The sequence below is a fragment of the Triturus cristatus genome, chromosome 2_1 (genome assembly GCF_964204655.1).
Source record: "Triturus cristatus chromosome 2_1, aTriCri1.1, whole genome shotgun sequence".
Classification (NCBI taxonomy): domain Eukaryota; kingdom Metazoa; phylum Chordata; class Amphibia; order Caudata; family Salamandridae; genus Triturus; species Triturus cristatus.
In genome coordinates, this window is record NC_140581.1 from 439596426 (window position 1) to 439610065 (window position 13640).

The following is a 13640-nucleotide window of genomic DNA, read 5'->3' on the forward strand; positions in this document are numbered from 1 at the left end:
CCAAACATACCGCCCAAACAACGCCCAATGTCCTCACATCATCTCTCTCTCCTCAAACAAAAAGTTCAATCCCTGTTACAAAAACATGCGATAGAACCAGTCCCCCTTCAACATCAGGGAAAAGGGGTATATTCTCTATACTTCCTCATTCCCAAAAAGGACAAAACACTAAGGCCCATACTGGATCTCAGACTACTAAACCAGTATATACATTCGGATCATTTTCATATGACCACTCTCCAACAAGTCCTCCCACTCCTACAACAGGGAGACTTCCTTGCCACATTAGACCTCAAGGACGCATACTTTCACATCCCTATGCATCCCGCTCACAGAAAATATCTACGATTTGTGGTAGATGGGCAACACTATCAATTTACAGTTCTCCCATTCGGAGTAACAACAGCACCCAGAGTGTTCACCAAGTGCTTAGCAGTCGTGGCAGCGCACCTCAGAAGACAACAGATCCATGTCTTCCCCTATCTGGACGATTGGCTCATAAAAGCCAATACATACCAAAAATGCGTTCTCCACACTCATCGCACGATTCAAACTCTCCACGATTTGGGATTCACTATCAACTACCCCAAATCCCACCTACAACCTTCCCACTTACATCAGTATCTAGGAGCAACCATAGATACATCCAAGGCCATTGCTTATCCCAGCACTGCCAGGATAGCCAGTATACAAAATCTCATCTCTCAATTTCAAACTCATCCATCTCTTCCAGCAAGAGTGTTCATGCAGCTCCTAGGCATGATGGCGTCATGCATCTCCATAGTCCCACACGCACGACTTCAAATGCGTCCCTTACAGGAATGTTTAGCACAACAGTGGAACCAAGCTCACGGACAACTTACCGATCTGGTGTTGGTGGACAGTCGCTCACTTCGCTCACTGAAATGGTGGAACACCATCAACCTGTCCAAAGGGCGACCGTTCTTAGAGCCTCTTCCACAAGTTGTGCTAACTACCGACGCATCTCTCACGGGGTGGGGAGCCCACCTCCTTCACCATACCACTCAGGGCAGATGGACCAGTCAACAAAAACTGCTCCACATCAACCACCTGGAACTCTTAGCAGTGTTCCTAGCACTAAAATCCTTTCAAGTTCACCTAAAGAACAAAACTGTCCTCATACGCACAGACAACATGACGACAATGTATTATATACAGAAACAGGGAGGGACACACTCTCCCCAACTGTCCCAACTGGCACAGCAAATCTGGAGATGGGCAATTCCCCAAAACATCTATCTGTTAGCAGAACATCTCCCAGGGATCCACAATCAAGTGGCCGACCTCCTAAGTCGCCACACACAGCAGATCCACGAATGGGAACTACACCCCAAGGTTCTACTCCCCTTCTTCCAAAAGTGGGGACAACCAGACATAGACCTGTTCGCCACTCCCGAAAACACAAAATGCCCAACCTTCGCCGCCAGGTTTCCACACCCACAGTCCAAGGGCAATGCCCTATGGATGAACTGGTCAGGCAGATTTGCGTACGCCTTTCCGCCTCTCCCACTAGTTCCATTTGTGGTACGCAAACTGAAACAACAGTCACTAACACTAATACTAGTGGCTCCCACTTGGGCACGTCAACCGTGGTTCACCACGCTTCTAGAACTATCCTTAGTTCCACATCAAAGGCTACGCCTCTCCCCGGATCTATTAACCCAGAACCATGGAGAAATCAGACACCCAGATCCTCAAACACTGAACCTAGCGATCTGGCTCCTGAGGTCTTAGAGTTCGGTTACCTCAATCTCCCTCCAGACTGTATGAATATCATAAAGGAAGCCAGACGCCCTACTACTAGAGCGTGTTATGCCGCTAAATGGAAACGATTTGCCATCTACTGCGCTAATAATGACATACATCCATTGGACGCTTCCATCCAAAACATCATTTGCTATCTACTACACTTGCAAAGATGCAATCTAGCGTATTCCTCTATACGTTTACACCTAGCAGCCTTGGCAGCCTACTTGCAAAATAGGCAACACCTGTCCCTTTTTAAGGTACCAGCCATCAAAGCGTTTATGGTAGGTCTCAAAAGAATCCTTCCCCCAAGATTGCCACCTGCACCAGTGTGGAATCTCAATGTGGTTCTAACAAGACTCATGGGTCCCCCATTTGAACCTATGCACAAATGTGAATTACAATTCCTAACATGGAAGGTAGCTTTCCTTATCGCAATCACTTCCCTACGCAGAGTAAGTGAAATACAAGCCCTTACACTAGAGGAACCTTTCTTACAACTACACCGTAACAAAGTGGTTCTTAGGACAAACCCTAAATTTCTTCCAAAAGTGATTTCCCCTTTCCACCTTAACCAATCAGTAGAGCTACCGGTCTTTTTCCCAAACCCAGACTCCGTAGCTGAAAGGGCCCTACATACCTTAGATGTCAAAAGAGCCTTGCTTTATTACATCGACAGGACAAAACCCTTTCGAAAGACAAAACAACTCTTTGTTGCTTTCGCACCACCACATAAAGGCAACCCAATCTCCAAATCAGGTATAGCCCGGTGGATAGTTAAATGCATCCAAATATGCTACCTCAAGGCTAAACGTACACTTACAGTTCCCCCTAGGGCGCACTCCACGCGTAAAATAGGGGCTTCTATGGCCTTCTTAGGTAACATTCCCTTAGAAGACATTTGCAAGGCAGCCACGTGGTCTACCACGCATACCTTCACTAAACACTATTGTGTTGATGTGCAGGCCAAACAACAGGCCTCCGTGGGCCAGGCTGTCCTAAAAACTTTATTTCAAGCTGCTGCAACGGATACAGGCGACCACCGCTAAGGGGAAGCACTGCTGTATAATCTATCCTCAGTGTGTGATCTGCAGCTCATATGCCTCGAACGGAATATGCTACTTACCAGTATGCATCTGTTCTTGGCATGTAGAGCTGCAGAGTCACACACGCCCGCCCGCCTCCCCGGGACCTGTATCTGTTCCAGCATCCGTCTTACTTAGACATTACACATGGACATCCTTTCTTTCATTTCTATACACTCCATCTTTTCCCATCATGGCGAAAAACAATCTGACGATGGAGTGGATGCCCATGCGCACTGTTGTCCAGGGGAGGAGTCACCAACCTCGTGACCAAAGGCTTCTTCCGAAGACAACAACAACCTGCAATCATCCGAGCCCAACACCAGATGGCGATCTTATCCTCAGTGTGTGACTCTGCAGCTCTACATGCCAAGAACAGATGCATACTGGTAAGTAGCATATTCCTTATATAGCACAGATCTACCATTGGAGAGCAGCTGCTGCTTTACACTGAGATATTAGTTTTATTTACTTGCTGTTATTAAATGGAGGCGGAAGCTACAGTCCATTGGATTTCAGAGAATGGCACATTTATATCAGATTTCTTTTCATGGCATGTTTTCTTTTTTCTTTTAACTTCAGCTGTCCAACAAATTAGATATATTTTATACATTTATTATAATTTTTCTTACTTTTGTTTGCAGCTCATTGATGCGTTTGGCCACAAATCCAACATCAGTCTTGTGTTTGATTTTATGGAAACTGACTTAGAGGTAAAAGGGATTGATGTGTAACTCTTGTGTAATGAATTCAGAAAATGTCCAAACTATTTTATGATGTTTGGCAGAGGACAGGTTTACATGAGATTCTTATTTCTATTGCTTAAATTATTATCCCAATGTTTTAAATAAGTATTCTCTGTTTCACTATCGAGTGATCTTCACTAAAACTGGATTTTGGATTAATTATTTTACTAATTTTCTTTAGTACCTTGTAGCTGTTAACTCCCCCTATGTCTTAAAATGTTTGTGGGTCATATTCATAGGCTGTGGCAGATTTTACATACATAAATGTAGAACAATTTGTACCAATTATTGTTTTGCTCAGTAAATGCCTAGGCTCTCTGACAAGTTATTTAGAGAGTTTAAACAGCAAGCCATAGTGTGTGAAAATTTGACCTCTTAAAGCAATAGTTAGTGTTTGTTACGCATGAGATCTGAAGATTAAATTGTAGCCAAAACATTATACATTTCCTGTTGACTAATCACAGGGGAACAGATTTGCAAGAGTGTCCTAGGTGACCCTGTATTTGAAAAAAAAAAGAAAATGTAAGATTATAATAAATAGGATTTCCTTAAGGTCTTAAACAAAAGTCCTCAATGTACAAATGCAACTGTTTTGCAGGTTATAATAAAGGATACGAGTCTTGTGCTCACTCCAGCTCACATAAAAGCATATATGCTGATGACGCTTCAAGGCTTAGAATATTTGCACCATCTCTGGATTTTACACAGAGTAAGTATTCCCAAAGTTTGTTTATCAAGTGTACTTTTGATTTTGTTTTGACCATGTCCGAAAAGAATAATGGTACTGAAATTACAGCAAATATTAATAGTTCTCCAGCATAGTAGCTAATTTTCTTCCTTGAAATATTCCCTGTTGCCAGGGTGAGAATTCGCGATTAATTTCATTTCACAGCGGTTTAAAACAAGATTTAAACCATACCCCAGCATTGTAGCACGCGCCTTTTCATCAACATCCAGCGATTGAATGGGCTTTTATTTTCACCATATGAGGGCGCCATAGATTCTTTCATTGCACCTAAAATGAGGGATTCTTTGGTTGACCTCCTGCTGATTTTGAACACGGTCAGTATTTAGTCAAAAAACATTTGTTTCACTCACTTTCTGCTGCTGCAGAGCATTTGTAATAAAAGTGTCTTAAAGATTTCTTATTCTTCAGCTGATTGAAGCCTTTGCTGAGGTCTAAAGTAATTCTGAATCATCCTCTCTGATTATGTGAACATTGAGTAGCGTCAGCGTCAGCTGGATGCATGATCCCAGATTTCTTTGTAAGAGGAAATGCCCACCTACTGACAGGTTTTCATTATTTTCTTTTTTTTTTTACATAGATAATAAAACCCTAAAAGTAACACTGTAACGCCAGCAATCCTTCAACCTCTTCCAAACATGTTTTAGGTATGAGAAATCAAAGTGGGCCAGTGGTCAGTTCAGCACCATTGGACATCTTTTTTTTTTTTTTTTTTTTTTAAAGGTTTTTATTAAACAGAAAAAAGGATACAAGCATGGGCCTACAACCACCAGGGCCGGCCGCTAGAATCAAAAAGGCTCACACAGTGTTAAAGTCATCAACCGACCCAAGGTCTGTGGTAAATAATTCTTTTTACCTTGACTGAATTTCATGCGGAAAATAAAGTAAAATAGCTCAGAATAACAAGAGGCAGAATCCGTGGTATAAGAGATTTTCTGAATGGGCTTTATTCCAAAATGGCCGACTCGAGTGGCGGCCTTCAGGTTCCGTCACCACGAGGGTTCAGGAAGTGAAGTACAATACTTTATTGACAAGAAGTAACTTTTATAGGTCTTACATTACAATGAAATGAATGCAAAAGGCGTAACAATTGATAAGAGGAATGACATACTGGTACGTAATCGAAACTAGGCGTAATAAGGAGCAGAAAGAAACATGATTGGCTCTGATTATCATGCATAGGTGGATCTATAAGATAATACTTAACATAGATGCGCGCGCAGCAGCATGACGTGTGATTGACGTGCAACTAGGGGGTGACGGGGACTTGACATTTAGCTCTACATGTGGAGACGAGAAGTCTGGGGGGTCAAGTCAACCTAATCCCAAATCATATCTAACATCCTATGTTTAGAGAACTATGTTATCCACAATAAAAGACTCTCGGACAGAATCTATTCTATACTGACTGTGTGTGCGTGTACAAGCGTCTAAGTGTCTATATGAGATGCGAGGGGCAGAAAACTTTCCATGGCAACAGGGCTATGAATTACTTGCAGGAGGACGGAAAGGCCGAGTCCTTTGCTTGTGAGCTAAAGGAAATGTTTACCTAAATCACTAGACAGGAATGCATCGGCTGAAGAGCAAAGTAGATAATTCGAAGGTGAAATACAGCTTCTTGGCAGGCAGGCAAACTGGCCGAGGCAGGCACCGTTAGCTGCACAGGGAGTAGGACAAAGTTCATGGATACAGATGCGAGCTCAAGCTGAAGCTGTCAGAGACAGAGAGCAGGGAAGGCTTTGAGGACAGAATCGGGCCTACTTGCCTGAACTGTAAAAATGGAGTAACTTAGCCATATAAAGTCGGTGGCCTTTCATACTTAGGAATCGAATATCCAGCCCATTGATGGCGGATCTGACAGAGAACATGTTGACGGTGGACGCACATATGTTTGCGTTTTGGAAACTGGAACTGGAGGGAACATACATGTACTTGTGACATGCACATAGAACCGTTGGGGTCCAAGATAGGGGACATAACTGATCAGGAAAATCCACATTTCCACATTCCCTCCTTGTCCCCTACTTGCCCTTCAAGAGATATCAATCTTCATCATTCCATCGATTTGCTCATGGAGCATCATTTCTTCTTCCTTCTTCTTCCGGCATTTTGAACGAGAACCTTGATATGGAATGCATGATGTGGCACACAGACCACAAATCACTGGTCCACATTGCAGGCATAAACAACAACTGAAGAGCATAAGAAGGCCAATACCTAGGAAGGATAGAACTCTCCATCCCCAGGCTGATATCACACTCCAAAACCACCCGGACCACGTCCAAGTGCCTGGATTCTCGTGTATCTGGCTCACAATCTTATGAAGGCGTGTTATAGCTTTATATACAGATGGCGAATTTTCTGGTATGAATATGCAGCAGCTGGATCCGATGACCCTGCAAGCTCCGCCCCTATCGGCCAGGATGACGTCAAGGACAAGACGATTCTGGAGAACAACAATTCTCATCACTGATTGTTCCTCTGTCAGATTGCCTAGGGCGGCTATAGTCTCGTTTACTACAGCTTCGAGAGTCTTGGTTAGTCTACGTATCAGCTTACTATTTGATATTGTACCTATATAGGGAAAGATACCTTTATTGAAATCTACATACTTGTCCCATGCCGTCTCAGTATAATCGACAACTGGGAGATCTCTTCGCTCTCTATTGTGTACTAAATGAACATTCCGATAATAATCAGGTGGAGCTAGGAAAACAGGTGGCAGAAGGAATGCTATGTAACAGGTACCATCCCAATCTAGAGGCAGACGCATATATGCCGTCTGACCACATATAAAGTAAGAATGGCGAGAAGCTCTAAATGAAGATTTACCTTGATCACTATATTCTACTGTAGTAACGCATTGGCTATGGCCCATATGTATGGAACCAACTTTTCTTACACATAATTCACCCTTAACTGGAAATACTGACATAGTGGGCAGAATTAGTTCAACTTCGGATTTGACATTCAGAATCATAAGATTAGGTGTAAAATTACCTAATTTATACACTTCATTTTCTAGATCAGTTCCTGTTCTACTGGGGTGACCCTCCTTATTAGGATGACAGACTTTGAATAAAACTAGATTCAGATTTCCCCATATCCAATGTTGTTGATAAACTGCTGTGTCTGGGTCTATGGAATTTAGTAAACTAAACCATGCTCCACAGGAGCCATTGTGTGTGAACGGATGTGGAAAGAAAGGCAGAACTCCTTTGTTATTCTGATAGGGAGGGAGTCGGCCACACACCCAACAATTGGTGGCATTACTAGTCTGATGGGAATGATGTAACATACTAATGAAAGTGTTATTGCGCAGCGCAAGTCTATAAGATAATTTATGTGGCGGTAGGTCACTAAAAGAATGTTCAGTAGCAACATTATAAACATGTCCAGAAATAGGATGATATATGTGCAAAATCACACTTGTAATAATTATTAAAACACTCAATAAAAACAAAATTAATAATGTCCTCATACAGTAGCTACGCAGTGATTTACAATACGCCTGTCGTTCCAACATTTCTCGGGTATTTTCTCTACTCAGGTCCAAGGGATACATGTCGGAGACAATTCAACCGCTTCACCTTGGAGAGGACTTAAACAATCAAATTGCTCGACTGTTTGGGCCTAAGCTTTAATTTATAGCACTGAGAGTCATTCTGTTCAACAAAAGGAAGTTTTGAATCAGTCTGTGAGGGAGTGCAGGGCACAGTGTCTATATCCGAGGATAGTCCATGAAATTTCTTAACGTGGCTGGAATGTATCCATCCTTTGCGGCCCTCCACTTTCACGGCTGTTCTTGTGGTCAGCAGGACTAGCTTCGGTGTTTTCCACCTGGGCTCCAATTGGGTTTTCCGATCGAAATTCCTCACAAACACCAGATCCCCCGGAGCAACGTCATGGGGTTTCACCTCAGTGTTGTCAGGAAAAGCTGCAGCTACCTGTGAACGACAAGATTGTAGTGCAGACATCAAGGAAGCCAAGTAATCTGTCAGCATATTACAATTAACATCAGTTATTTTACGAGGTATAGGCGTCCCCCACATATTTGGTGGTCTTCCGAAGATCACCTCATACGGGGATAGCCCTGTTCGAGAGTGTGCTACCATTCTTATGTAAAATAGTGCAACTGGTAATGCTACTATCCAGTCAACACCTTTCTCCTTACATATTTTAGACAATCTGATTTTCAAAATTTGATTATGTCGTTCCACGAGACCTGCTGCCTCGGGGTGTCGGACACAGTGGAATTTCCACTGATATCCCAACAAAAGTGAGACATGTTTCATTAATTCGGATGAGAAAGGCTGGCCGTTATCTGAATATACAACACGTGGTAAACCGTACCGCGGGAAGAATTCTCGAACTAACTGTTTGGCAGTAGTCGGGGCCGTGTAATCTGATACTGGGTACGCCTCAGTCCATCGGGAGAGAGCGCAGACAACTACCAGAACATATTTGAATCCTCGACATCGTTCCATCTGGATATAATCCATTTGGAGTACTTCAAAAGGATGATCAGGAGTCTGGAATCCACCCTGTTCTACGGGAACACTTTTTCCTGGGTTGAACTGACAACATATCATACAGGTACGGACTTTTTGTTTAGCTGCTGCTCGTAAATGTTTGTTGAACCAAATGTGTTGAATGCTATCTAGCATAGCTTTCTCTCCTAAATGCGCTGGGCTGTGAATTGTAGCTATAATGGCTTGGACCATAGAGTCAGGAAGAAACCATACAGATTTCTCCTTCGTCATCCATCCCTGATCTGTCTGGATCCCTCCTAGTTCAGTCCATTTCTTTAATTCTTCTGCAGTAGCATGTGTCTGTATGTCAATTACGTCAAGTGCGGGATCCTTAATTGTCATACACTGTGTTGGTGTCTGAACTATTGGCTTTGTCATGTCTAATGTGCGATTCTGAGCAGTCTGTTTAGCTGTTCTGTCAGCTAAATCATTGCCTTGAGAAATGATATCAGTAACCTTCGTGTGTGCTTTACATTTCATAATCGATATGGCAGTTGGTAGATGTATTGCATCTAACAAGGCATGAATGAGGGTTCCGTGCTGAATGTGGGCACCATGGGAGGTTAAATAACCTCTCTCTCGCCACAGCACGCCGAAGTCGTGTACAACTCCGAATGCATAACGTGAGTCAGTGTATACATTAACTTTCTTATTTGTGGCTTGAATACAGGCTTGTGTTAGAGCAATAAGTTCTGCTGCTTGGGCTGACAAAGTATCTATACAATTTGTCTCAATAACTTCAGTGTCTGTTGTGACTGCATACGCGGCCACTAAGTCTCCTGTACTTGCTCTCATGCACGATCCATCTACATACAACGTCAGGTCTGGATCTAACAATGGAACGTCTGTCAAGTCTTGTCTAGGTTTCGTCTTTATTTCAATAATTTCAACACAATCATGAGCTAGTGGGTCTGTTCCAATTACAGGTAATAGTGTAGCAGGATTCAATGTATTACACCGTCTGATCTCTATGTGTGGCTGAAACAATGTCAGTTCATAACCGGTAAGTCTTGCTATGGTCAAGTGTTGTGTTTGTGTTCGGTTCACAAGAACTTCTACTGCATGTGGTACTTGTACTGTCAATGGATGTCCTAACACTATGGCATCGCTTTGTCTGATTGCTAAAGCTGTTGCTGCCACTGATTTCAGGCACGCGGGCAAAGCCTGAGCTACGGGATCTAATGTACTGGAAAAATAAGCACATGGCTTGCGTGATCCTGCTTGATCCTGAGTGAGCACTGACAAAGCAGTACCTTCGCGTTCTGTGACAAAGAGTGTAAAATGTTTGCTATAACATGGTGTTGCTAAAACAGGTGCTTGGCATAAAGCTTCCTTTAGGCTTTCAAAAGCTTGTGTATGTTCCTGAGTCCAAGGGAGAACAGTCGATGTGGCTGCCTCCTGTGTGGTTAACTGAATGAGTGGTTTTGCTAGAAATGCGTACTGAGGGATCCACTGCCTACAATATGAAGTGAGGCCTATGAAAGCCCGCACCTCCTTTTGTGTCTGGGGTATTGACATGTTAGCAATTAACTGGATGCGATCTGGTGTAAGCTGCCTTCCCTCCTTGGACAGCGAGTGACCAAGATAAATAACTCGCTGGACACAGAATTGCAGCTTAGAAGGGGACACCTTGTGCCCCTTATCGGCTAGAAAATGTAAAACTGTCAGAGAAGCCTTTTCACATTCAGGTTCGCTTCTCGCGGTGATCAGCAGATCATCGACATATTGAAGCAGTGCAGTGTTAACTGGCATGTGGATACTGTCAAGTTCTCGTTTCAGTGCTTGGCTGTAGATGCTGGGGCTTTCTGTGAATCCTTGGGGAGCGCGTGAGAATTTAAAGCTGCGCCCATTTAAACTGAATCCGAACAAATATTGGCTTTCCGGATCTATTGGGACGCTAAAAAAGGCATTCTTGAGATCAATTACAGTAAAGAATGTTGCTTCGGAATCAATTGCTGTCAATAATGATGATATATCGGGGACCACAGGAAATTGTGGCACAATGCACTTGTTTAGTTCACGCAAATCAATAACCAATCGGTATACTGGCGGAGCAGTAGGGTCAGTTCGTTTAAGAATCGGAATTATCGGCGAATTACATACATTGGAGTCTGTTTCTACAACTACTCCTTGGGCAATTAGCTCATCAATGATTTTCAACAAAACCACTACAGCATCTTGCGGTAACTTGTATTGTCGCATTCGTGGTAATACCACTCCTGCCTTGAGTGTAACTCGGTATGGTGTAATGTTCATGCAACCAACATCAGTAGGGCCTTGTGCCCATAGATGCGCTGGTAAAGTCTGTAGTCGGGGATCCATGTCTCTAGACACATAGTGACCTTTAAAATCACGTAAAAACAACCTTATTCCTCCCGGAGAACAACATATTATGGCTCCTAGGGCTTTCAGAGTTTTAATTCCTAACAGATTTTCTGGGCATGATTTAGTAAGCAATAAATCTGTAGTTCGTGTCAAAGGTCCTATCGTAAGTGGAAGAGGCTGTGATACTTCGTTAACAATAGGTTTTCCTGAAAAACCAAGGGAAACATTTTGAGAGCCTGAGAGGGGTGCCCCTGGAACTTCACTACGTTTTATAGTTGTTCGACTTGCCCCTGTATCGAGTAAGAATTTTCTATCTTGACCTAATAATTCACTATGTACATAAGGTCCTTCTTGATCTACAGGAATCTCGATAAGCGGTAAGTCAACTTCCCTCTCTAGGCTGGTTCATGCGTAACGCTGATACTCAGGATATTCATACTGTGCAGTCTGATACATTTGTCGTGTTGTGGTTTGTGTGGCAGTAACAGGCAACGGTGGTGCAGCTGGCACAAACTGTATTGGCTGTTGTGCGGCTGGCATGGCCTGGGAATGCGGCATAGCTCCTTGTTCATTCTGATCTTGTCTGTGTGGCCGTGATCTTTCTTGTGTTTTACCTATGGCGATATTATGTTTTAAAACTGGACAATCGTGTACGTAATGACCTGGCTTTTTGCAATAATTGCATGTCCCTTTCACCGGTCCTGCTGAATCGGAATGTGTCATACCCTTTTTATGTCCTTCAGCCGGTACTGTCTGAGACACTAGCATTTTCATTTTTGTATCTTTCATACGTCTTTGTTCGTGTTCTTGTTCATCTCTAATTCTATTGTGATGATACTGTAACATTTGTAGCATTTGTGACGGAGTGTTACTTTGCCAGGTACTCTCGAATTTCAATATTCTATTCTTTACTGGAGGTAAAGCATTTTCTACTAATTTTGTCACAAATAAATGTGGATACGACTCACTACTTGTTTTTATACCACTATTTATTCCAAAACATTTTTCAAATCGGGCATAATAGTCACTTGTGTCTTCATCATGCTTTTGTTTACAGGCCGTGATTGCACCCCAATCTTCCTTTTTCGTAGTTAATAAACGTGGCAGTACTTGTACTAGTAAACCTGGTAATGCTTTGACTTTATCCCCGAGCCCTGAACCTGCAGCTCGGGCCTTTTCTTCCGTCTCTAATGCTGTCCAATCTATCTTTTGGTCTCCCACTTCCCACTCTTTTTCTTTCAGTTTTTCATAAATACCAGCAGGTAAGAGCACCTTTAATATCGTCATAATATCAGGATAGGTATACTCTCCCATCAGCAACATGTCCTTAATTTCTCGATGGAAACCCGCTGGGTCTTTGTCATGACTTGGTACTACTTTCTTCATTTCTAACAATTCAATTTTTGATATGGGTGTGTATACAAATACACGGTGAAACTCATTGTCTTCGCCTTTTATTGGGTGCACTTCTCGTAAGGGATTTTGTCTATCCATATAATACGGCGTTCTTTCTCTGCGGGGCAGCGAGAAAGAATCCGGACTTACAAAAAGGACATACTGTTTACGTGACACTAATATTTCTTTAATTAACTTGTTACTAGAACCTTTCCATCTGTTCGTGAGTAGTTCCGTTAATATATCAGGTAAAGGACCAGGGTCAGCATGTTGGCTCTTATATAGTATAAGGAGTTGCTGAATCATATAGATTCCAGCTAAACGTTGTTCATCTGCACTAAGGTTAAAAAACGTGTGTGCTACGGTCTTATCACCGTATTTTCCAGGACTGTCAATCCAGTGAACGGCTGATCTGGCCAATTCTTGCTCATCCATGGAATCGAGGAGGTGGTAACCCCTTCGTTCTCGTAGTAGTTTATCTGCGGCTTGGAACAAATGTTCAGGAGACTTTAAATTTATTACAGGCGTCGGATACGTTCTGCTATTATTTGGACATTCTGAGTGTATGGGATCAGAAAAGCATCTAGTATTATCACAGGATCTTCCTCTGCCTACGTATGCTATGGTTTCTAACTGTCTTGTGGAATTCCCTGATTCGGATACTTCATCTTGCTCGAACTCGCCTGTTTCCAATCTTTCTTCGTGAATACGTTCTATTTCTCTACGGATTTTTCGGCACATGGCTATTATACAGTTTTTCTTATCGTGTCTCCCTTCTGATATATTCTGGCTCCATTTTGTAAGAATAAGCATTGTATTCGGGTCTACCCCCGGACGGTCTTGATTTCTGATCACACAGTTTATGAGGAAACGTAACAGTTCCCCCTGTATCTCTACTTTCTGGAATTCCATAGCTCTGTTAATACATTCTGGGTCTCGCCCTGTTTGGACAAAATGATATATTTTATCTAGATGCGTAGTCATTCCTGGTAACCTCGCTAAATACTCTGCGGCTCGTCTGATACGTAATGATGCCAGGACCATT

At 42.7% G+C, this 13640-nt stretch overlaps 1 protein-coding gene across 1 annotated transcript in view; it reads left to right on the top strand.

The window, feature by feature from the left end:
* The window catches only part of CDK7 (cyclin dependent kinase 7), a 236933-nt gene that overhangs the window by 60909 nt on the left and 162384 nt on the right, over nt 1–13640 (top strand). Inside the window, exons 5-6 of the mRNA XM_085632210.1 lie at nt 3497–3565; nt 4197–4307. Of these exons, the coding sequence (XP_085488336.1) occupies nt 3497–3565; nt 4197–4307 (180 nt within the window). The remainder of the gene's footprint in view (nt 1–3496; nt 3566–4196; nt 4308–13640) is intronic.